Below are 23,617 nucleotides of genomic sequence, written 5' to 3'. Positions count from 1 at the left end.
ATGTTGCAGCGTTTCCCACTTGAACTTTGCCAGTTTTGTATTAAGCACATCAGCAACGTGGGCACGGGCATTGTCGTGGAGCAAGATGACCTCATTCGTCAATTTTCCACGTCGTTTGTTCTTGACTGCGACACGCAGCCAGTCCGACATTTCACAATATCGGAAACTTGATTATCGGAATTCGGAATTGATAGTCTCTCCAGGTTTAGTAAATTCTTTCAGTAATGGCTCCTGACGATTGAAAATAAGTCGACACCTTTCCGGCAGAATGACCGCCTTTGCTTTTTTTAGGGGTGATGAATTGGAATGTTTCTACTGCAAGCTTTGCCATCATGTTTCAGTCTCGTAGTAGTGGCACCATGATTCGTCCCCGGTCACAATTGCAAACAAGAAGTCATCACTCTCATTGTGATAACAGATCATAAAAGTCAAGGCATCGCCGAACTTCCCCGTCTTCTGGCGGTGGTTCAAAATCTTGGGCATCCATTGCGCACACAAGACCCGATAATGGAGATATTCATGAATTATGGTGTGATGCTAACTGTGACTGAGGTTGACACGCTTTGCCAGTTCATCAAAGCTTATCTGCCGTTTCTTGTCTTATCAGCTCATCAGCCTTTGCAAGTGTGTTGGAGGTGATTGCACGGTGACTGTGGCATGGTCTTGGATCGTCTTTGAAACTTTCACGTCCTTCTTTGAACCGTTTCTTCCAACACTTCACAGTGGCCACTGAAATGCAATGTTCAACGTACAGGGCAGCCACACTGTGACTAATTTCTTTTTGGGAAACACCTTGAGCTGTCAGAAGCCCCACGACACCATGCTGTTCAACTTTTGGAGCTTCCATTATGTCACACAACCATATTCAACCCAGTGTATGAGAGCATTAAAGAACATTTGTTCTCACATCTGCGTGTCTTTTTTGTAAATGAGAGATGCCTGTGTGCTACGCGCATGCCTCGCAGATAATGAACCGGACCATTATTGCGCAGGGTGAGTTGGCTCGCTTTCATTTGACTCGCCCTCGTGCATTAAAAATGCAAAAATTCAGGAGATCCCCGCGCATGATATGCCACATTTTAGTACAGCTTTCAGGAAAACAAAGGAAAACACAGATAAGCTCAGGGTGGCAAGCGTCACTGTCAGCACTGCTATGTTTAGTGAGTGCACTTTGACATTAACGAGTTCTATGTTTTTCACGTCAAGTATATTGAATAATATTTTTATATAAGGCATATTATAATAGCTACATTATTGTACTTGTACAAGAACCAAACACCGCTGAATGCGCCTCCGGCGGCTACTTTTAAAAACTCCTTATTGGCCACGTCACGACCACAACTTCCTTGAGGTTGAACTCCCTCAAGAAGTATTGCGTTCCCTTATCCTGAAGTAGTTTGTTCGTGTGGCACGGACATTGCAATCGCCTTTTTAACTTAGCTGAATTTAAGCAATCTCTCGTTTGTTGCAACTACGTGGCACCAGGTGGCGATCGGATCATGTATGAAATGATTATGCACACTGAAGCACTAAAAACACTCCTGTCTCTTTTTAATGCCGTGTGGGCGGCTGGGTATATTCCGTCCTTATGGAAAGAAGCTATAGTCCTCCAGTTACTTAAGCAAGGCAAAGACCCATCCTTAGCCTGCAGCTATAGGCCAATAGTGCTAACAAGCTGTCTGTGCAAAGTGTTTGAAAAAATGGTAATCTGGCACTTAATCTGTTTCTTAGAAAGTAACAACATACTAGACATCCTTCAATGTGGCTTCTGAGGAGGTAGGTCGAAAGTAAACCACCTTGTTCGTGTCAAGACAAACATCGGAGAAGCTTTTATGTACAAGCAGTTTTAACAACGTAGCTGTTTAAGCTTTTAGTTCTGCCATGGAGCATTACCAGAAAACTCTGCCCAACTGTGCACCACCTCGCTTTGCCTAGCAGCCACCTGCTAGAGCACCAAGCCACGTAACGTCCTCACACCGCACGCGCGTAGGGCGCAGTCGTGACGTCACAGGCGAGCAAAAGCTTGGAACAGTTGGTACGGCGACACATCTCTTACCTCCTCTACTCCGTGCATACGGGCTGCTGCCATGGGAAGACCAAAGAAAGTCCGGACACCCGAAGAAGCGTGAAGCAATGTGTCGCTGCCAAGCTGATCCAGAAACCAGCGCTGAAGCTGTGGCTGAAAAGAGGTGACGCCTAGTTGAGGATCCTGAGTTTCGGTCCAGGAAACACGAGAGTCGCCGTCTGAACGCTCGATGTCGCTGAGAAAGTGATCCCGGCCTGCGACTGCTCGAAAACTTCAAACATCAAGGCACCGGAGACAACAACTTAGCCAAGCCTACTATAACCTCACGAAACCTAGAAACGTCTTAGCCAAGCCTACCAACAACTTAGAAAAGCCTAGCATAACCTCGCAAAACCTACAAACAACTTAGGCAAGCCACGTAAAAGCTAGGTGATCACAAGCTCCGCTGTTGACTCCAGCCTTGCACCAAAGTCTAAGCTGCACACATTTTTTGTTATTTCCCCCGCTCGGCCGGCACTGCCACTCCTGCGTATGGTAGAAGCGTGCCACGCCACGCTATAATTGGTAGAAATCGCGGAGCACCCACCATTCTCTGATCGGCAGAAAACGTGCCGCATGCCGTGCTGTGATCGGTAGACATGTTTTGCGCACGGTCAACTCGTGCCCTCGTCTTGACTATGGTGCTATAATCTATCATCCTGCAATGCCAAGCGTGCTAAAAATCCTGGACTCTGTGCACCATCTAGGTATCTGCCTAGTGACCGGTGCTTTCAGGACAAGCCCTGTAGAAGGCTTCTATGTAGAATCCAATGAGTGGTCACCCTGTCTACAGAGGTCATATTGCAGCTTCACATACTATCTGAAAGTAAACCCGAATCCTGAACATCCTTGTTACACAACTGTAAATGATGTGTCCTGTGCCATACTTTTTAATAATCGGCCCACAGCCAGGGACTCCATCGCACTGCTTGTTAGGAATCTCAGTGAAGAAATGTATGTCCCACTTCTACAACACCATCTAATGCTTCCAGCAAAGCTGTCACCGCCGTGGCTGTGGCAGCTCGTGGAATGGGACATGTCGTTTATTGAAGTCGGTAAGCGTGCTCCTGAGATGCACATTTGAATGCACTTCCTTGAACTTCGGTCGAAGTACTGCTGCCCGGAGTTGTACACCGATGCGTCTAAGTCACGAGCTGGCATTTCTTATGCAGCAGTCAGTCAGTCCTTTTCGGACTCTGGCGTTCTGCATGCACAAACAAGTATTCTCACGGCTGAAGCCTATGTATTATTATCGGCTGTGAAACATAGAAAACAATTAGAACTAGAGAAGGCAATTATACTTACCCACCCTCTAAGCGTTGTCAAGGCTTTAATATCACTACAAAAGCATAAAAATCTTGTAATTATTGATCTTTATATAAGCTTGTGCGCTGTTTATGCAAATCGTGTCATAATATGCTGGGTGCCTGGGCACAGAGGCATCGATGGTAATGTGCCCGCCAACGAAATCACCACATCCGCAGCAACAAAAGATTTCAACTCTTCCATAGCTGTCCCCGCCATAGATTTGAAACCTTTTGTGGCATGCAAAATCAGTGATGACAATGAGCCACAATAAACAGTGTAATATTTTTACTGAGCAGAAGGTCCTAGCTGACGCTCATTCCTCGGCAAATAAAACCTCCCGACCACCTCGCGTGAGCCGCTCTTGTTCTGAGCCACACGCCTGCTTCGCTTCTTAAGCAGTGGCCTGTCCCTAGCCAGCCACCATTCTCCTCTTCTTCCTCTGAAGTCGATGCTGCTACACTTCCATTTGGAAAAAATTTAGAGACTATTGGCAATGCTTGTGGGATGCCCAAGCCTCGAATAAACTTCACCTAATTAAGCCACAGTTAAGCACTTGCCCATCCATAATATAATTACGAGAAACCGATGTCTTGTTCTGTCAACTAATAATAGGATGCACATACGATACACACAACTTCTTGCTGACTGGTGATGAGCCTCCCACATGTAGTAGATTTGGTGAAAGACTGACCGTCGTCCAAGTCCTTGCGGAGAGAAATAGAGAGGAAGAAGCACTTTCATTTAGCTTATCCACAGCGTATCCCTTTACATCCAGCACAGTTTCTTGGCACGAACCCATTTGACACCAAATCTGTTTTAACTTTTTTAAATGACACTCTTACACTGCACATTATCAGTCCAAAAATTGCATAGTACAGCCTCTTACCGGAGACTGCTGCTGTTGTGTTAAGTACACCTAGTACAGCACGTGTCTCCAGGCCCTTGCATTCAAGGGCCCTTATGAGGCAGTAGTGGTACATTCACCTACATGTTTTATTACGGCATCCCTGCATAAGAAAACATTTATGGTCATAGTTCACACCTCTGGTCATTGTCAGTGTTTTAATACTTGTATATTTTACGCAGTTTAAAGCGACTGATATTAGGCCTATCTAAAGCCATACTACATCCACCATACAAAGTACATCAATAAAATATACCAATCCTCACTTCCCCTTGTGCTGAACGAATAGTCAGCTCTCGGTGCAAGCACGTGGAGTGTGCCCCGAGGCCTCCTGGCAAAGTGCACAGCACAGCGGTGTCTCCTGCATGCTGTGTCCTGGCGTTGATGGCACTTTGGTGCTTTTCACAAGGAAGGAAGCTTGCAAATAACTTTTTCCTCGGCTGACATTTCTAGTTTCTTGCCATATTTACCAGCCATATGGGCTATAAGTGCATGCTTGAAATGGCCAAAAAAATTGTTAAATCGAAACCATGTCATCAAATTGTTTGTTAAATCGTTAAAAAAATAAATAAATAAATAAATAAATAGTACCAACTAAGACCAGGAATCACAAATTTTGTTAAATTGAAGTTCGGTATATCGAGGTTTGACGGAGTGTTTGGATAACCGATCCCGTTATGTTTTATAAGAAGCCGAAACTCGTAGTTTATTGTAATCACTGTGTGATGATGCTGGCCTTGTTTTGTATCTTTCGCACTTGCAATTGCTGCTCTCTTTTTGTTAGTATAAATCACTTCTTTATTCTATGTTATCAGCATAACAATTTATGGGTCTTTAATTTGTTCTTTTGACTGATTTTTGTTGCCTCGTTTGTAGTATTACTGTAACCCACTTACTCTATGCCTCTTTGGTGCCTCTAAAGTATATGAAATAAATAAATAATAATAATAAGCCTAGCAATACAACACTTCTTGGAATGTGCTTAACAACTTCTAGTTTATGGCCATAGCTTACGATGGGACCTGGTAAGGGACCCTTTAAAGCACAGATCTTAAAATTGAAAAGAATCAAGGCAATGGAGTTCAGTGCAAAGAACATGCCCTTCTCATATTGCTGAAAAAGTGGCTGAAATGTAGTTGACAGAGGAGTCAAAAGAAGAATCACTCTTATTCCTTAAAATAACAGAAAAAGATCTCTATATCTAAAAGTTTGAAGGAACATCCTGTCATAAAAAACTTTTTTCAAGTTTATGATCGAGAACCTCAAAGACAATTTTTCAAAGTATTGTGGCAACACATGAGCCATGCCTTGGTGTTTTGTGTTGAGCTCGTTGTCAGAAGAAAGAAAAGTTGATCTTGAATGAAACTGTCATGTGTTGTTACTGTGCTAAACATGTGTCAAGCAGGGTTGCCAAATTTTGCGAATATGTAGCTAAACTGATGCCAAGAAGTCATTAAATTTTTGTTAAATGTTTTGCTCCAAATTCGCTAAAATTGTAGCTAAAACTCTCGAGTAAGTTTTATATAATAATGGAAGTGTCTTTGGAGCACTAAAATACTAGCTAATATGGCGTATTGAATCTGCCAAAACATTTCACGATCGTCTAGCGCCGTGCAGGTGAGGAATAAACAATGAATTTACCAGCTGGCTGTAGAAAAATTTTACTTTACTAGGAGACTCGGAAACAACAATGTTAGATCATTATAAAATATGAAGATTCCAAATAAACTGACACACACAAGAGAAGAGAACGGGACAGGGCGGCACTTACAACTGTTTTATTTACAGAACGCAGGCACATATATACCGTCAGTCAACACATGTGCACAGAGCAAACATTCATTCACGCATCTAATCAAACATTCATGACACACCACGCTCAACAAACCTCATCTCGGCCTTATACGAGGGCCGTTGTTTTTTCAACCTCCGATCGCTCCGTGCAGGCGTTACGCGGGCAGCAGAAAGCGGACATGCGCTGTAGGCAACTGCGCAGCTCTCGCACTACACACTCCGCCATTGTTGACATTCAGGCGTCAGTCGGCATTGTGCTACAGCCACGTAAACATGGCTACCATTATTGTTGCTCCCGCCAAGTGTGAATTGCGAAGTGTTATTAGTTTTCTACAGGCTGAAGGCCATGGTGCTGCAGAAATCCATCGGAGAATGAGTCGAGTGTATGGGGAAAACTTCATGAGTGATGGTGTTGTGCGTGAATGGTGTCGAAATTTTAAAGATGGACGTAATGATGTGCATGATGAAGGGGGCCAAGGCCGCAAATCTGTCGTTTCAGATGACCTGGTTCAACGAGTTGACAGAATGGTTAAAGAAAACCGCAGATTCACCATTACTGCTTTATCTACGGAATTTCCAGAAGTTTCAAGGTCTGTTTTGTACTCTATTGTTACTGAACGGTTACGCTACAAAAAACTTTGTGCACGTTGGGTCCCAAAAATGTTGACAGACGGCCACAAAACTCGACGAATGGCGTCAGCTTTGGAGTTCCTTGAGCGTTATCAGGATGAAGGAGACAACCTTCTGAAATCAATCATGACTGGGGATGAAACCTGGATTCAATACGACACACCGGAAACAAAACTACAATCACAACAATGGATGCATTCAATTTCACCAAACAAACCAAAGAAATTCAAAAAAACCTTCAACAACAGAAAGACCATGGCTACTGTGTTTTGGGATCAACAAGGTGTGTTGCTTGTGGAGTTTATGGAGCCCGGAACCACAATCACTGCAGCTGTTTATTGTGAAACTTTACGACGTCTGCGTAGAGCCATTCAGAACAAACGAAGAGGAAAGCTGACCGCTGGAGTTGTTCTGATCCATGACAATGCCCGTCCACACACTGCCGGAGCAACTCAACGGCTTCTCGAACAATTTAAATGGGACATTTTCGATCATCCGCCATACAGTCCAGACTTAGCACCCTGTGACTTTCATCTTTTTCCTGGACTGAAGACGTGGCTTGGTGGGAAGCGCTTTCAAACCAATGGCGACCTTCAAACCATCGTCGAGGACTACTTGAATTCATTGGCGGCAACTTTTTTTGAAGAGGGTATTGCAAAGCTTGTCCACAGATATGACAAATGCCTCAATCTCTTCGGTGATTATGTCGAAAGTAACCGTAACTATACTAATCTTTTGGTAATAAAATGATTGTTTTAGATGAACTTGTCTTTTACTTATAGCCTATCGGAGGTTGAAAAAAAAACGGCCCTCGTATAATGATATCGAAGGTTCGCTAACGCACAAGCTGCCTTTCTTGCCTATGTTATAGGCTTCAACCAGTTCCCTTGCTCTAGTACCTTTACTTCAGGCAAGAAATCACACATCTGAAAAACTTGGTTCACAAGAGCGTGAGGGACAGGTCCCGATGTGCTTAGGCAAATTTGGGCCCTCTTTCATTTGCTCAACATTTCTTTCATGCTCCCTGACACGCTCATTAACACAGCGCCCGGTCTGACCTATATAGGAACGACTGCACGAAAGGGGGATCTCGTAGACAACCCCCTTCGGCACACTTCATGAAAGGTTGCCCAGTTTGGTTCCACAGCCTTCTTCAGTTGTTTTTTCTTTTCTTTTGGCGATTTGGGAGCAAAGGCTTCCGAGCTTCCTTGGGGCTGAAAACACTATCGGAACGCCATGTCTGCTCGCTACCGTCTTCAGATTGTGGGCCACCTTGTGCACATACGGCACAGCCACCGGTCTCACCTCTTGCCGAGGGGCCTCTGCTTCAGCTCTTTAGGCATAGGCAAGAAAGGCAGCTTGTGCGTTAGCGAACCTTCGATATCATTATACAAGGCCGAGATGAGGTTTCTTGAGCGTGGTGTGTCATGAATGTTTGATTAGATGCATGAATGAATGTTTGCTCGGTGCGCATGTGTTGACTGACGTTATATATGTGCCTGCGTTCTGTAAATAAAACAGTTGCGAGTGGCGCCCTGTGCCGTTCTTTTCTCTTGTGTGTGTCTGTTTATTTGGCGTCTTCATATTTTATAATGAACAGCTACCAACTAGCCCAACAAGAAGTGCTTTTAAAACGATGTTAGAACCATTGTGAAATACTATGCCGTGCCACCTGCCGCAATCATCAAAACCCGTATACCATGGATATTTCAAGCATGTTTTCATGCATTTGAGATATACTAAATGGACTTAAACTGACTCTAAATGGACTTAAAGTCCCCCCCCCCCCCCTGTCAAAAAAAAAAAATTAAAAATTGCACCGCTAAAGGAAGAGAAAAAGTGATGAGAAGGTTTGCAGTAGCACGCAAACAATAAGAAAGAAATAATGCAACATGAACAGGTACAGAGTTCACATACAGATTTTCATCAACTAAAGAAAAAAGTCAAAGTTTGCATTCAGTTATTTCTTCTACATTTGCACTTATATTCGTTTTCGCGGGTTTCCGTTTGTACTCCTGTAGATCACGAGCATGTATTCACAACTGTGAATGGTCATCAGTACGCCTGTAGTGTTTGCCTAGCCGAGTTCACGGCCGCCTGCGCACATGCGAAGCCGGAACTACGAGGCCAGAATAATTTAGAAATCGTTCTATATTGGGGGGGGGGGGGGGGGGGGAGTTCTCGGAGACATCGCGGATAAATCAAAGAAGTTTTTATGCATGTAGTGCCCTCCTGGCTGTACTTGTCGGCGATAAGGCAGCCTCACCACCTATGGGATTATCTGACTGAGCTGTGTCAAATGCTCGGTTGCCATAGTCAGAAGTTCGAATCCCTCTATAAGTTTTTTTTTTAATGATCTTCAGCTTGAAATTGACCTCCTCCAGTGCACACCATCTGCAGGCTTGAAGTGACACTTGTCACCGGCAAAAGATGCCAAGAGTGAGTGGGGCTATACTAATCCAGGTACTACAAAATTGAGAAGGACCACTAAGCTTCAACAAGACACTCCCTCACCAGAACAGGAATTGGCCTCCCTGGTGCAGTGTTCGGCCACTCCCTCCCAAATGAATCACTCAATTACCCAATGGCCCTCAGTCCCCAGCAGCTGCGGAGCACCTGACCAAAGCGACTGTCAGACCTGTAATACAGCAGAAGGTGCTAAGATCTCTAGGTCAGGACAGGCCGCCAATGGAAAGTGACCTTTGCAACGTTTAACACCCGAACCCTCTCGAATGAGGCTAGCTTAGCAGGACTCTTTGAAGAACTATCAGACATTGTTTGGGATATTATCGGCCTTAATGAGATTAGGAGAACTGATGAGGCTTATTCATTGCTGAATAACGGACATGTCCTCTGCTTAGAGGTCTCCTAGATAAGAAGCAATGCGGGGTAGGGTTCCTAATCCATAAGGACATAGCGGGCAACATTGACGAATTCTACAGCATTAATGAGAGAGAATAGCTGTAGTCGTAGTCAAATTTAATAAGAAATATAGGTTAAAGGTAGTACAAGCCTACACTCCAACATCCAGTCACGATGACGAGGAAGTAGATCAATTTTATGAAGATGTTGAATTAGCAATGAGAAAAGTGCAAACCACGACCTACTGAACTTCAGACCTGCACAGATCTCCCTGCTCCAGCACGCCTGGTCTAGTTCGCCCCTTTTACCGCTAGGGACAGAACGTAGGAGTAGAGTGGCGCTAGTTATAACATGTTCGCTGTCGTCTGCTTCTGCAATCTGTTCAGCGCTCGTGTTGCCATTTCGGCAGGCACAAAGCGCGTGTATTGCGGGTAAATGACTAAATTCACAAATATACAAAAGAAAACAGATATTTGTGAATGCTTCGCATTTGAATAGTGAAACTAGAAGAGGAGGAGCGGTGCAAGAAATGTAAACGAGTGTAGGTGGCAACTGCAATGCTAGATCGACGGCATAAATTTCCCTTTCCTAGCCTTTGTAATGAGACTGGAAAAATTGTTTTAAAAGATTCATAGGATAATATAGCTTTTTTTAGTTCAGAACAGATAGCCTAATGTCGTAGATGACATTAGGATTTACTGCTGTGTGCCGTAGTGAAAGGCAGATGATCTGGTAAAAATATAGTAAAAGTATTCACGAGTAAGTCCTCCGCCCCATATGTGCAATAGGTTGATCGATTCTGTTTCAAGGAAAGGTGAACATATCTTGTTTTTATTGTTGTTGGGTGTCTAGCTCAGTAGAAAGCTTGCAAAAGCGATCCCAGTGCTTTAATATGTGCTGCTCTGCAGGCCTTAAATCGTGTCACGGAACTATTTTCAAACTGTAAAGCTAGCATTTCTGCGTGGTACGGCGGCAGCATAACGGTGGTGCTTAAGATACGAACGCAGTGAAGCTGTGTGCATAATTCACTTTTTGAACTCGCGACGCATTCACTGACAACTGTTAAGAGTTAAAATGAGTGGTAATCGTTCTGTCGTCGAACATTACGGTGGTTTCAAGTTTCTAAAGAGCGCAGAAACGAATTTTACAACGTATACAATGAAACTGTTGTGTACTTTACGAACTCTATAAGCAATTTGATTTATAATAATCTGCTTGAAAAAGGCAATAGGAGTGGCTATTTAACGCTATTTTAGAGAGCAGTGGACTACACGCTCCGACATTTTTTAGGTTCGTGCAGTCAACTTTTAGAGCCAAGTGACCGATCAAAGCCTTGTAACATCACTGTCACTGTGTTAGCAAAAATCATCCACTAGACAAGCAGTTTGTCACAACACAACAGCCGCCGTACTAATTTACAACGTAGCAGACTAACATGTTATAAAAGCGACACCAAGTGACCAATCAATGCCTTGTAACATCACTGTCACTTTGTTAGCAAAAATCATCAACTAGACAGGCAGTTCGTCACAACGCAACAGTCGCCGTACTAATAACAACGCCGCACCAGTCAACCGTAGAGTAGCAGACGAACAGGTTATAAAAGCGACACCAACGGCCAATGGTTGAACGAGAGTGGTTGAATGGTTGAACGAGTGCAGGTCTGAAGTTCCAGTAGGTCGTGGTGCAAACGTGGTATACAGTAGCAATGGGTGACTTCAATGAAAAAGTGGAGAAAAAGCAGGCTCGTGGTCAAGCAATTCGCAACTACGGTGTCGATCCTAGGAACGCTAGAGGAGAGATGCTTGTCAGAATTTGCAGAAAGGAATGAGCTTCGAATAATGAACACCTTTTTCAGGAAGCGTAGCAACAGAAAGTGAACCTGGAAAAGCCCTAATGGTGAAACAAGAAATGAAATTGATTTCATACTTTCTGCCAATCCCAGCAGAGTGCAGGATGTAGAAGTGTTAGGTAGGGTTAAGTGCAGGGATCGTAGGTTTGTGACGGCTAGGATTCGCCTCTATTTGGAAAGAGAAAGTGTAGAATTGGTCAAGAAGAAACAGGTCAACCTAGAGGCAGTAAGGGTAAAAGCAGACCAATTCAGGTTGGCACTTGCAAACAAATATGCAGCCTTACAACAGAGAGATGAAGGCGACGTAGAGCTAATGAATGAAACCATAACTAGGTTGGCTTTAGAGACAGCAATTGAAGTGGGAGGCAAGGTACCAAGGCAACCAGTAGGCAAGCTCTCCCAAGTAACAAAGGACTTAATAAAGAAACCACAAAGAATGAAAGTGTCCAGCTCAAGAGATAAAATGTAATTCGCAGAATTGTCAAAACTGATCAACAAGGCGAAAATAAGTGATATTTGAAACTATAACATGAGAAAGACTGAAGAAGCAGTAAAAGATGGACACAGCCTGAAATCAGTGAGAAAAAAACTTGGCATAGTACAAACCGAGATGTATGCACTGAAAGATAAGCAGCGTAATATCATCAGCAATCTCGAAGATATAGTAAAAGAATCGGAAGAATTCGATACTGACCTGTACAGTACCCAGAGGACTCAGGAGTACTTTATTTGAAACAATAATGATCAGTATACAGAAACTCCTCCTATAACTAGAGATGAGGTCAGAAGGGCCTTGCAAGGCATGAAACGGGGAAAAGTGGCAGGAGAGGATGGAATAACAGTCGATTTAATCAAAGATGAAGGAGACATACCATATTTACTCACATAATAGGCGCACTTTTTTTTCAGTAAATCCGGCTCAAAGTTCGGGGTGCGCCTATTACGCGAGGTAAAATTTACGAAATTTTTTCAACTCGCATTCTCGCGCTTTAAGTTTGAACATATGTCAGGACTATGGCTACTCTCACATAATTTACCAATAAATTCAGTATAAAAGGAAAAATAAAAGCTACCTACTTACCTTTTAATGAACAGGCGAGAGACGTTGACTGCACACACGTAAACTTTATTAAGACTAGTCAGAGTCCGAGACGGAGAGAACATACTCATCGCCGCCGGGTGGAGACTCGTCTTCTTTGTCTGAGCTCCACAACATGTCGTCTTCGCTCGCATCCAGTGCGTTGGAGATCCCAGTCTTCTTGAAACTTTTTCTGATGACGTCATCGGAGATCTCTCGCCAAGCTTCCATGATCCATCTGCACAGCATTTCCATAGGCGTCCTCTTGCCATCTGAAGTTAGTTGAAACTGTCCTCCAGCCATCCAGTTAGTGTACAACCTTTCAACATTGTCCTTAAAAGGCTTATTTAAGGACATGTCCAAAGGTTGCAGCACAGAAGTGAGGCCTCCCGGAATCACGGCAATATCTGTATGTAGCTCTTACAACTTCTCCCGTACACATTCTACAAGGTGCCGGCGAAAACTGTCCAAAACAAGCATGGCCGAATACAGCAGACCTCCCGGCCGCCGGCCTCAGACGGTCTTGACCCAGTCCACCATCAATTCCGCGGACATCCAACCATTCTCCTGGACCCTCACGTAGATGTCTCGAGGGAAATTTCCCTTTGGGAGCGTCTTTCTCTTAAAAATAACATAAGGCGGTAGTTTGCGCCCATCTGCAGTCACTGCCAACATGACAGTACACCTTTGTTTTTCTGCGCCAGATGATCGAATAAGCACACTTCGTGCACCTTTTTCCTCTACTGTTGTATTTCTCGGCATGTTGAGACAGAGAAGAGTCTGATCTGCATTCCCTATCTGTGACAAAATGAAGTTTTTTTTCTGCCGGAGCCGTATGACAAAACAGTGAAACTCAAGTACCTTGTCCTCGTATGCTGAGGGCAAGCGCTGGCACAACGTTGTGTGCCTTCTCAGGGTAAGCTGGCGTCGCATGAAGCGCATTGTTCATCCGGAGCTTGCTTTGAAATCTTTTGCTTTGATGCCCTGTGCTTGGGCAATTCTGCGCGCCTCAGTCTGAACTATGTCGAGAGACACTGCACAACCGTCCTGTCGAAGGCCCCGTATGTGTTGAACGAGTTGCTCTTCCACTTGCGGATACCTTACAAACTTTGCACCGCGGAAGGACCGTCGCGACTTCTTTGTGGCCTGAAGCTTTTCTTGCTGACCTCGCCAGTAGCGAATGCTTATTTCCCTGACACTGAAATGTCTGCTTGCAGCACGGTTCCCATGCTCGAGTGCATGCTGCACAGCTTTCAGTTTGAATGCAGCTGTGTAGCTGCCGTACTTCCCCATTGCGGAACACGCGACCGTACGAACTGCACACCGCTTGCAAAATGGCGAGATGTGGTGTTTCTTTTCTTTGCTTGTGTCAGCCTGTGTGGAGCATTGATGGCGATGGGACTGTCGTTTGTGTCGAGTCGGCCTGCTTTCCGAGCTGCCTCAGCGAAGGTAGCGAAAAGCTTACATCCACGTGGCGGTTGGAGGGGAGGGGGGTGTTTATCGATAGTTGATGGAAGAACTATTTTTCGCTTGTTGATGCGTTTTTCTTTTCTCTTTTTTTGGTTTCTACAGCCGCGTTAGGTCGTCGTGCTCGCTGGCGTCGCGGTGGTTCGGGGAGGGGGGTGTCGGTAGTTAACGATCGTTAACAGAACTGGTTTTCGCGATGTTGTATGGGCTGTGGGTCCTCAGCAGCTGCGACGGCAGCAACACTAATGAGAACTAGTAGTCCAGGAAATATGTTAAGAAGCTTGGGTTGTGGAATGTGCGTGCATTTTTTTTTTTCACGCGAGATGGATGGGGAGGAGGGCGCCGGCTTGCAATTGTGTAAATGCGGTACTGATCACAGTGCCAAGTTCGGGGTGCGCCTATTATGCGCGGAAATAAAAAAAAAATCTGATTTTCCGCGACCAAACTGGGGGTGCGCCTATTATGCAAGTGCGCCTATTATACGAGTAAATACCGTAATGCTAGGAAAACTGGTGGCTCTTTACACGAAGTGTCTATCGACTGCAAGGGTCCCAGAAAACTGGAAGAATGCAAACATTATACTAATCCATAAAAAGGGAGAAACTAAAGAACTGAAAAATTATAGGCCCGTTAGCTTATTTCCAGTATTATATAAAGTATTTATCAAAATAATCTCCAATAGAATAAGGGCAACACTGGACTTTAGTCAACCAAGGGTACAGGCAGGCTTCAAGAAAGGATACCCTACAATGGATCACATGCATGTCATTAATCAAGTTATTGAGAAATCTGCACACTACAATCAGCCTCTCTGTATGGCTTTCATAGATTACAAAAAGGCATTTGATTCAGTAGAGATACCAGCAATCATAGAGGCATTACGTAATCAAGGATTACAGGATGCTTATGTAGATACCTTGGAACATATCTGCACAGGTTCTACAACTACCCTAATTCTACACAAGAAAAGCAGGAAGATACCTATAAAGAAAGGGGTCAGACAGTGAGACACAATCTCTCCAATGCTATTCACTGCCTGCTTGGAAGAAGTATTCAAACCATTAAACTGGGAAGGCTTAGGAGTAAGGATCAGTGCAAATATCTCTGCAACCTTCTGTTTGCAGATGTCATTGTCCTGTTCAGCAACACTCGAGATGAGTTAAACAGAAAACAAATGATTGAGGACCTTAACGGAAAGAGTGTAAGAGTAGAGTTGAAGGTTAATATGCAGAAGACAAAGATAATGATGAAAAGCCGGGCAGAGGAACAATAGTTCAGTATCGCCAATCAGCCTCTAGAGTCTGTGAAGGAGTATTTTTACTTAGGTCAATTAATCACAGGGAACCCATATCAAGAGAAGGAAATCCATATAAGAATAAAAATGGATTGGATCGCATGCAGCAGACATTGTCAGCTCCTGACCTGTAGCTTACTTTTATCATTGAAAAGTAAGGTGTACAATCAATGTATTTTACCAGTGCTGACATATGGGGCAGGGACTTGGAGACAAAGAAGCTTGAGAACTAGTTAAGGACCGCGTAAAGAGCGATGGAACAAAGATTTCTAGGCATAACGTGAAGAGACAGAGAGTGGTTTGGATCAGAGATTAAATGGATATAGCCGATATTGTAATTGACATTAAGAGAAAAAAAAAAAAAAACGGAGCTGGGCAGGTCATGTAATGCTCAGGTGAGATAGCGGCTGGACCATTATAGTTACAGGATGGGTGCCAAGAGAAAGGAAACACAATCGAGGATGGCAGAAGGCTTGATGGAGCGATGAGATTAGGAAATTCACAGGCGCTAGTTGGAGTCTGTTGGTGCATGACAGGGGTAATTGGAGATCGCAGGGATCGCAGAGGCCTTTGTCCTGCAGTGGACATACAACAGGCTGATGATAATGAATGTATGTATAAAACCATGCATGAAGACAGCTGAAATCCTGCGCTTACCTAAATTTTAGGATTACAAATCCAACACGGTTAAGAACACAGTTCACCTGATTTTCCTATCACAATGATGCACTGGGTCCACGGTGTATGCTTGTAGACTGTCTAGTTTTTGGCACTGATGAAGGAGAACTAAGTTATGTAATATTGGTCTTTTTTTTTTTTTCGCAGATATGACATTTACTCGAGCTTAATGCATGTCGATTGATCCATATTAAAGCTTATTGCCATGCTGATTTATCTTAAAATCGGGAGAAACGAAGGTGGTGTGTTCTTATTTGTGCAAACAAGCCCAGTCACTCCAGTGTGTTTGCCTTTCTACAGTTGATGTGTCCTATTATGTACCGGCTTCGTTCTAAACCTCACCATAAAATTTATTGCAATAAGTTTCGGTAATTTAATTTAGTGCAAAGATTCGAAACACCCCCCATTCACACATAGTGAAACTGTAGCACCCCCAGTGGGAAGCTCTGCAATCGAGACCAGTTATAACGATGCCAGATATAATAATCTGTCAGTTATAATGACCACATTTAAGTGCATTTACGATTTTCCAGCCTGGCATATTGAAACTGCGTCCAGATACAACAAACCTTTTTTAAATCGCCGTACTGTTACAATGAACACTTTGAACCGGGTCACGGTAAAAAGAGGGCACACGCAAAGTATTAAAGCGTGGAAGTGCGACCAAACTTGGCGCATGGCAGCGCACGCCCTGCTCCAGTCCAACTGTGATGATGATAGGGCCTACGATATGAGCAAGTGCCTCCCACGCGCGGATTTCGGAATCCATGAAGAAGGCGAATGGTTTTCAAGGGGACGAGGAGGTGGACAGCATGACGTGGGATGTACCGTGTTTACATTGGTGTGTGCACCAGTATGATATCGGATGACACTGCAGCAGCACTCTCGTTATTGCCGAGTTGTCCGTGCAGCACCATGTGCATTCCGCCTATTTCACTGATTAAATTCTGCCATGGGAACAACGGCCGCTCAAGCATTGCAATTGTTACTGTCAATATTCACGCAGTCAGAGTCGGCGAAAGTGCTGTGCCACACGCAGTGTTGCAAAAGATTGGTGGTTACTACGCCGTTATCGGGGGATCACTCTTCGTCAACGCTTCGTTTATGGATTGCTGATTGCTGATAATGCTTCGTGTTGATGTGCTTCCTTTCAAACATCGCGTTTTTTTTAGCCCAAGCGACATAGATAACATAACTTTACAGCTCTTGTGTGGCTAACACATAGTCTTAACGCCGAGACCTCAGGTCGAGGTCCGAGACCTTCGCAGAATGATGGCAGGCTGCAGTAGTTCACGCTTCTGGCCAACTGAAACACTTCGCTCTCGTGTGCAGTATATAGTCATGTCATGGTGCTAATAAAAATGTATCCCAAGCTCTCAAATTAAAAATGGCGGCTGCGCACATAGTTTCAAAATAACAGGTGATCGAAACTGGGTGCAGTTTTGAAAGAGCCATACCACACTACGTTTCATTCTTTAGATATACATTTCTAGTTGACATTTGTAGTTCTAGGACATTTCTAATGGGAACGCACGGGGAACAAAGATGACACTGAAAATTTGGTTATCGAACCAAAGCGCTACTGAATTGAACTGCCAAAGCTGGTGTCAATGTGGCTTTAATTTTTTAGTGTTTTTAAGAGCGAGTTCATGTATAACAAACTACTGATATAGTGACCACATTTTGTGGAATTATGGAGTTTGTTATAGATAGATTCGATTGTATTCTAATGGATTTCATAGAAAATGAAAACAAAAATGCACATCTTGTGAGCACACAGTGAACCCTGTTTGCATAAGTACACTTAACTAAAGCATATGGCCTCCATGAGTGTCATTGCTTCATCGCGGTCACAGAGCCAATTTGTTGTACAGCCAAATTTGGCTGCCTTTTCATAGCTTTTGAATGTGAAAGCGTGTTTTAGGGAGTAGTTTTTGAAGCAATTTGCTTAACTTTGGGCTCACCACAATGTTGCCAATTTTTCTGTCACATTAAATAGTCTTTTAAAAGGCTGCTGAGTAGAAAAATTTGTCGCTAAATGTAAAAACATTTGCTAAATCTAGTGATAAAATTGCTGATATGGCAACACTGGTGTCAGCAAGTTTTGTACTTTTTGCACACATGATCAACCAAATTGTTTTTGGGGTAGCAGCAAATGGTTGCCTCGTTGTAAGCAACACTAATTTGTGGTTCAAGTCACTGAGCTTCCCTCACGATGCCTGCTGAAATGACAGTAGCGCTTTGTGTGTTGTTGGCCTTTGCTGTGGTTTATTTACCCAGTAAGCATTAGCAACTTAGTGCTTATTCATAGGCTGAGCTCGTAATCTGTACATAATTTCTGTTCACTTGAGTAGCACTATTGCAGCTGCTTATTCTGATAATTTGCATGTCCAGTGTGGCAATGTGCACTGTAACGACACAGTGAAGTTAGGCCAGGAAGCTCAAGTGTCATCCATGTTTTGTTTTGTTTTTTGGCAGGTGTGCGTGTCACAATGTCCCAACGAGACCTTCTTGGTCAGTAATGTCAAAGGGAATGAGGACATCATCCGTTCCAAGCTCATATGCCAGTATGGCGTGGATCCATTTGACAAGCAAGTATGTCATTATTGCCTAAAAATTTACTTGTTGGTAGCGATGTAAGAAAATGAAAATTTTAAAATACGGATACCCAGTTTCAGACATCGAATAAGGGTATGCAGATGTATTTAATAGCAAGTTTGTTTGCTTTAACTTGTAGGAAAATTGAAGTTATGTTGCCTATAGTAAAAAAATATTCTAGTGAGCCATTACAATGAAAAGCTTATTTACTTATCTTATTGAGTCATTCATACTGTTTCATTGGACTTGGGAACCTCTCTCATTATACAGCATCAAATGCCTCAGAGGCCCCGTGCGAGTTTTCTTTCAGCCCACTTGTTGTCAAGCTCCTGAGTGTGACACAAGTAATGACAAATGAGGAAGGCACTAAGAGTTCTGTGAGTGCCTAGTGGTTCGGTTCTGTTGGAAAAACTGTGGGAAACTTTCTTGTGAAACGTGCAGTAAGCCCCTTCTGTTGTTTTCCGTCTGTGTGAGACATATCACCGACTCGCTGTCATTGATGCATTTGTAAGAATTCAGCACAACCACGAATGTAGCGGGGGTATCAAGGGCAATTTCGATTGGTTGAAAAGTTTGTTTTGGTGATAACTCCAACTAAGGATGTGTAATGCACTGGCATAAGTACATGATAATGTAAGTTACACGGTAAGCTCAGAACGTTTTAGCATAGTTTGATGTGTGCTGGCATCACATTGTGGTAATGCCCATTCCCTGCAGGATCTGTACAAACCTTGGGTTTTTCTGTGACGGATTGCGCGTCACTCTGTGTTAAAATGTTATAACAAAAGTGAGACGTGTTGCACAAATGGACCATTTGCTTGGAAAAGGCTGATTGGAAGGGCATCACCATAGTGCTCATTGTATTGCTACTCCCTACAAAAGCATATACTTCTTTCAGTTGGCCCCGATTCACTTTCATTGCACCAAGTTGCACCCTAGCTGTTTGCAGACTCGTTCTCCTTGCTAACTGCTAGCTGGCTGGTTTTCTACCCACGCAGCCAGTTCTTCTCTCAAGGTCGTGGCTGCCGGTTTGACCCCCACACTGGTGGCACGTCACCTAGCAGTTTTCAGGTTCTTTATTGCCTTGACAAGTGATCTCTCAAGTGTTAATACATATCAGACAATTGAATTGTTTTGAGTGTGTTCATTCCTAATTCCTTAAACTTTTGACCATTGAGTGGACCGTTCATCCTCTTTCGCCTTTTTTATATCTGAACTTTTTCCTTTAGTCCAAGCGTATGTTTTGCTTCTCTCGACACATCTTCTCAACAATAATCCACTTTTGATGCTGGTTGCATCAGCCGGCACAATCACTTAGGCACACATATGTGTTAAAACACAGTATTGCCCTAAGTTAGCAGAAACTGTTTATTTGCCTCTGGCGACACCCAACTCCGCACAAATGCCCGGTCCCTGGTCGTCACAAGAATTAAAGGGCTTTCGTGCCATGGGAGCAAGATACAGAAAGGGGTGCTGCTAGCATGTTGCTGTGGGAGGATGAGTCACCACAAAACGCCCCTAGGAAAAGTCCCCGTGGATATCCTGCTTGCTCTCGCCATAATCAATGGACCCACTTGCGAGATAGCTGAGGCAATCTCCATTGGCTTGGGCCAAGTGCGGCTCGGCTCAAGATGACTGCGCGGGAGAACTAGGCACCGCTCTTTGGCTTCTGAAAAGGATCAACATCAGGTACGCGCTTACCGTAAGTGCAGAGGCACCGTAGACGAGCTCAAGTACGAGGCCCTCGCAGACGAGCCGACGGATGAGAGGAAAACGCTCACCCAGTGCTGTCCAACAGAGACCTCTGCCAACCATGGCGGGCCGTGGCCGGCAGCGCGAGCGCCACTGCCACAAACCAGTTTGTGGCAAAGACTGCCCCTGGCAACCAGCGCGAGTGGAAAGGGAGGGGCGTAGGGATGACAGAACAGGTGAATACCACACAAAGGCAGCAGAGTGCACCTCCATGCCCACAACGTTCACTCTGCCCCTGCAGCTGATATAGTGTCACCCGCAGTGGGACGATGCTATCATGAAAAACACTGACAGCGGGAAGCAAATGCTTTGTCTTCCTCTCGCTTCAACATGTCTCCGAAACTCGATATTACTGAACCTCTAGTACTAAATATGTGAGAAGACAGTGGACATGATGCCACACCATCTCGGCATGCCCATTCTTTGCACACATGGCTGATTATGTACGTCTAACGCTAGGCATGCGGGCTGCGTATGCACTCAGGCATGCTGTCATCCTTGCCTGCGTATGGCAACCTGCCACCCCTCCCCCTAGCGCGCGCTTGGTTGCCCCCCTTTCCCCTTTCTCGAGCGCTCATCAAGTGACCATCTATCTCTTGGCTCATCCTTGCACGATTTTACTCGCACCCAAAGCGTACAGTGCATGAAGCACAATAGGATATTACTGCACTTTATGTGCAGCACGACACTGCTTCTCGGCGGTAGCTCCTGTTCGCATAATATGAGAGGTGCATTCGTAAGGAGCCACTTGCAATTCAACCATTTGACCATCTGTATCTGCAGAAGTTTCCATTTATTGTTGTAATATCCTATGTCGGCTTCCAGTTTCGGTTTCGAATCGGTTACGTCGGGGCGCCACTCAGTGCCAAACGCTGTAGGTACACCTGATGTGTTTCCCCTCGCTGGAATAAAGTGATTCTTTGTCTGGTCCCCGACTTGAGCAGTCCGGCTCTTTTTTGCGGCGCTGCGTGCCCTGGCCGTTTAAACCTCATGCCTTAGGTCCTCTGTCCAGCCGCCCCGTCGAAGCTACTACAATTCTCTCGCTATTTCTTCATAGCAGCAGTGAAATTTCTTTATATTGAAGTTATGAATAAACACACTTTGTTATATTTAGGTTCTAAACACATGGTTTTCTGTGGACAAGAAGTTATAAAAAGTTAAATCTTTTGATATATCGAGAATTTCTTTATATTGACATTCATTATATTGAGGTTTAATTTTATGTGAATTCACCATTTGTAATACAACCACAGTGGATGTATTGGAAAACATTCGATATCTTTATTATTGACCTACATCATTGCCTGTTGAGGTGATGCCCGTGCTGCACACTCACAGATAAAAATCTTGCCCGCATGGAAAACAACACTGTAACAACAATATAACGAGAAAAAAGAAAGAAAGCAAACAAAGAAAATTGTAGCTCAAGAAAGGAGATCATCAAAAAGGTAAAATAACAATGCAAAATATTGAATAAAACGAAACTGGTGTTGTGAAACACTGGAACACTTCCCCGGGGAAGAACAAGTCAAAACAGGGGGTAAAAGCAGTGTAAAAACCCAAGGCACCAAAAAGGCAGTGCATGGGCAAGAACTCTAGGAACAGGAATGAATGTGATAGCAGAAAACAAAGGAGAAAAGCTGGTGCACTGTGTTACTTAGCGTTGCAGGTAATCAAGCTCTTTTCTTGAGTGTCAATGAAGGGGTGCTTATGCAACTAGGGCCAAGCCATTCAATATACAATGCTTCAAAAATTTCTGCAACTTCTGATCGTAACAGTCTGGGGTAGAAAAGGCGAACACCTACACGTGGCACAGTGCAAGGTCAAATTGCTGCCTGACTTTGAAGTTGTTTGCGTGTTCTCACAGGCAATCATTGACACTTTGGCCTGTTTGACCGACACCGCACTTACAGGACACAAACTGCTTGGCGTGTCTCTTTCTGCAGGCATTAGGCTGTTAGCCACTTACGTTCACAGACCACCGAGCTTGTCTGGGACACAAAACACAACCCAAACACCGGCACATCCTGCAGCCATCTTAATCCTGTGTGACACTTTGTGCACATATAGGATAATGCCAGTTTTAGTCCTGTTGGTTTTTTCGGTGGCGCAGTACGTGTCCTTCGGAGTTCACACAATAGGGCCCCCACAAGGTTGCATAAAAGAAAATAGAGAAGTCTAGCTACTCCCAATCACTTGAATTGGGAGGCAAGGCTCAGTGCAACTCGATGAGGGCACGGACTGCGGGAGGGCATTCTTCGTGGTGGCAAGTGTAACGGCGCCTTTCACTAACTTCGAGTAGGTAGAGCTGAACAAAAGGTGTTTGTTCGACTAACGGGTGTACATTCAGCAGGCATGCTTTCTTAGGGTTGCTGTTGAACACACCGTTGGCAGAAGTGCGGTGACTTGGAGCTTGTTAGCGTGATGCATGAAGTGTTTCTTGAAGTGGGCCTTTCAAGGCAAGGGATGTGGCATTGAGTGTCAAGAAGCAGGTGTGCACATGCTACAGAGTAGCAAGCATACCGTATTTACTTGAATCTAACATGCACTTTTTTCTCATAAAATCAGTTCAAAAATTGTGTGCGCGTTAGAATCACATACAACCCTGAATCTGCGTTACCATATCGCCATTGGCATTTCAAGATGGCTGCCTTGTACGTGCTTTGAGCCTAGCTGCCGTAGCTTTCTCCATGTGCTGTAGTACGTGCGCTTAGACAACGCTTTCTTTGACTTAGGTTAGTGCACCATCTGTCTTCCCGTTTTCTGCATTTGCTCTATCAGCATGGAAGTGCCGACTGCATCGCCGACTGCCGACTGAGTTCATCGCAATGTAGCAATTAAAAGGAAAGTGATCACATATGTGAAGACGGACAGAAATTGGGCCGCATCACGGGCGTTCGGAGTTCCCGAAACTTGCGTGCGGGACTGGCGCAAACAGGACAAGCGTTCTACACCGGTGACTCCTACGTACGGCGCGGCCACATGGCCCCTATCTTGAAAGCGATCTGTGGCGGAGACAAAAGTCTATGCATCTAGGCGCACCGCCCTGTTTGTGTCTAAGCGAGAGGCCGCACAAAGGTCAATCCGCCTCTTTCATTTTCCTGTGCTGCCCTCTGCCGCACGCCGCTGAAAACACTTTGGAAGGGTCCCGGGGCTTTCGCCGGTTGATCTGTGTACCTGCGCCCACGTTGAGTGCGCGTCGGTTTTGTGTTTGGTGAATCGCGAGTCATTATTGATGGCTTCTTCGGGACAGCATGTCGTTCCTGAAGCCATGTAGTACTCACTAACTACTGGGTGAGCAGGCCTGAGTGCGCAGTTCTGGAAACAGTGCGGCC

General features: G+C 44.4%; 1 protein-coding gene across 6 annotated transcripts in view; it reads left to right on the top strand.

Moving 5' to 3' along the window:
- Ctl2 (Choline transporter-like 2) overlaps positions 1-23,617 on the top strand; it is a 494,927-nt gene that overhangs the window by 236,614 nt on the left and 234,696 nt on the right. For 5 of the 6 annotated variants that reach the window (XM_075677595.1, XM_075677596.1, XM_075677598.1 and 2 more), the window contains exon 6: positions 18,411-18,527. The exons of the other annotated variant lie outside the window; for it this stretch is intronic. In XM_075677595.1, coding sequence (XP_075533710.1) covers positions 18,411-18,527 — 117 coding nt within the window. The remainder of the gene's footprint in view (positions 1-18,410; positions 18,528-23,617) is intronic. 6 annotated transcript variants of the gene reach the window in all.

The sequence above is a fragment of the Dermacentor variabilis genome, unplaced genomic scaffold, assembly GCF_050947875.1.
Source record: "Dermacentor variabilis isolate Ectoservices unplaced genomic scaffold, ASM5094787v1 scaffold_13, whole genome shotgun sequence".
Classification (NCBI taxonomy): Eukaryota; Metazoa; Arthropoda; class Arachnida; order Ixodida; family Ixodidae; genus Dermacentor; species Dermacentor variabilis.
This window is presented reverse-complemented; position numbering and strand designations above follow the sequence as displayed.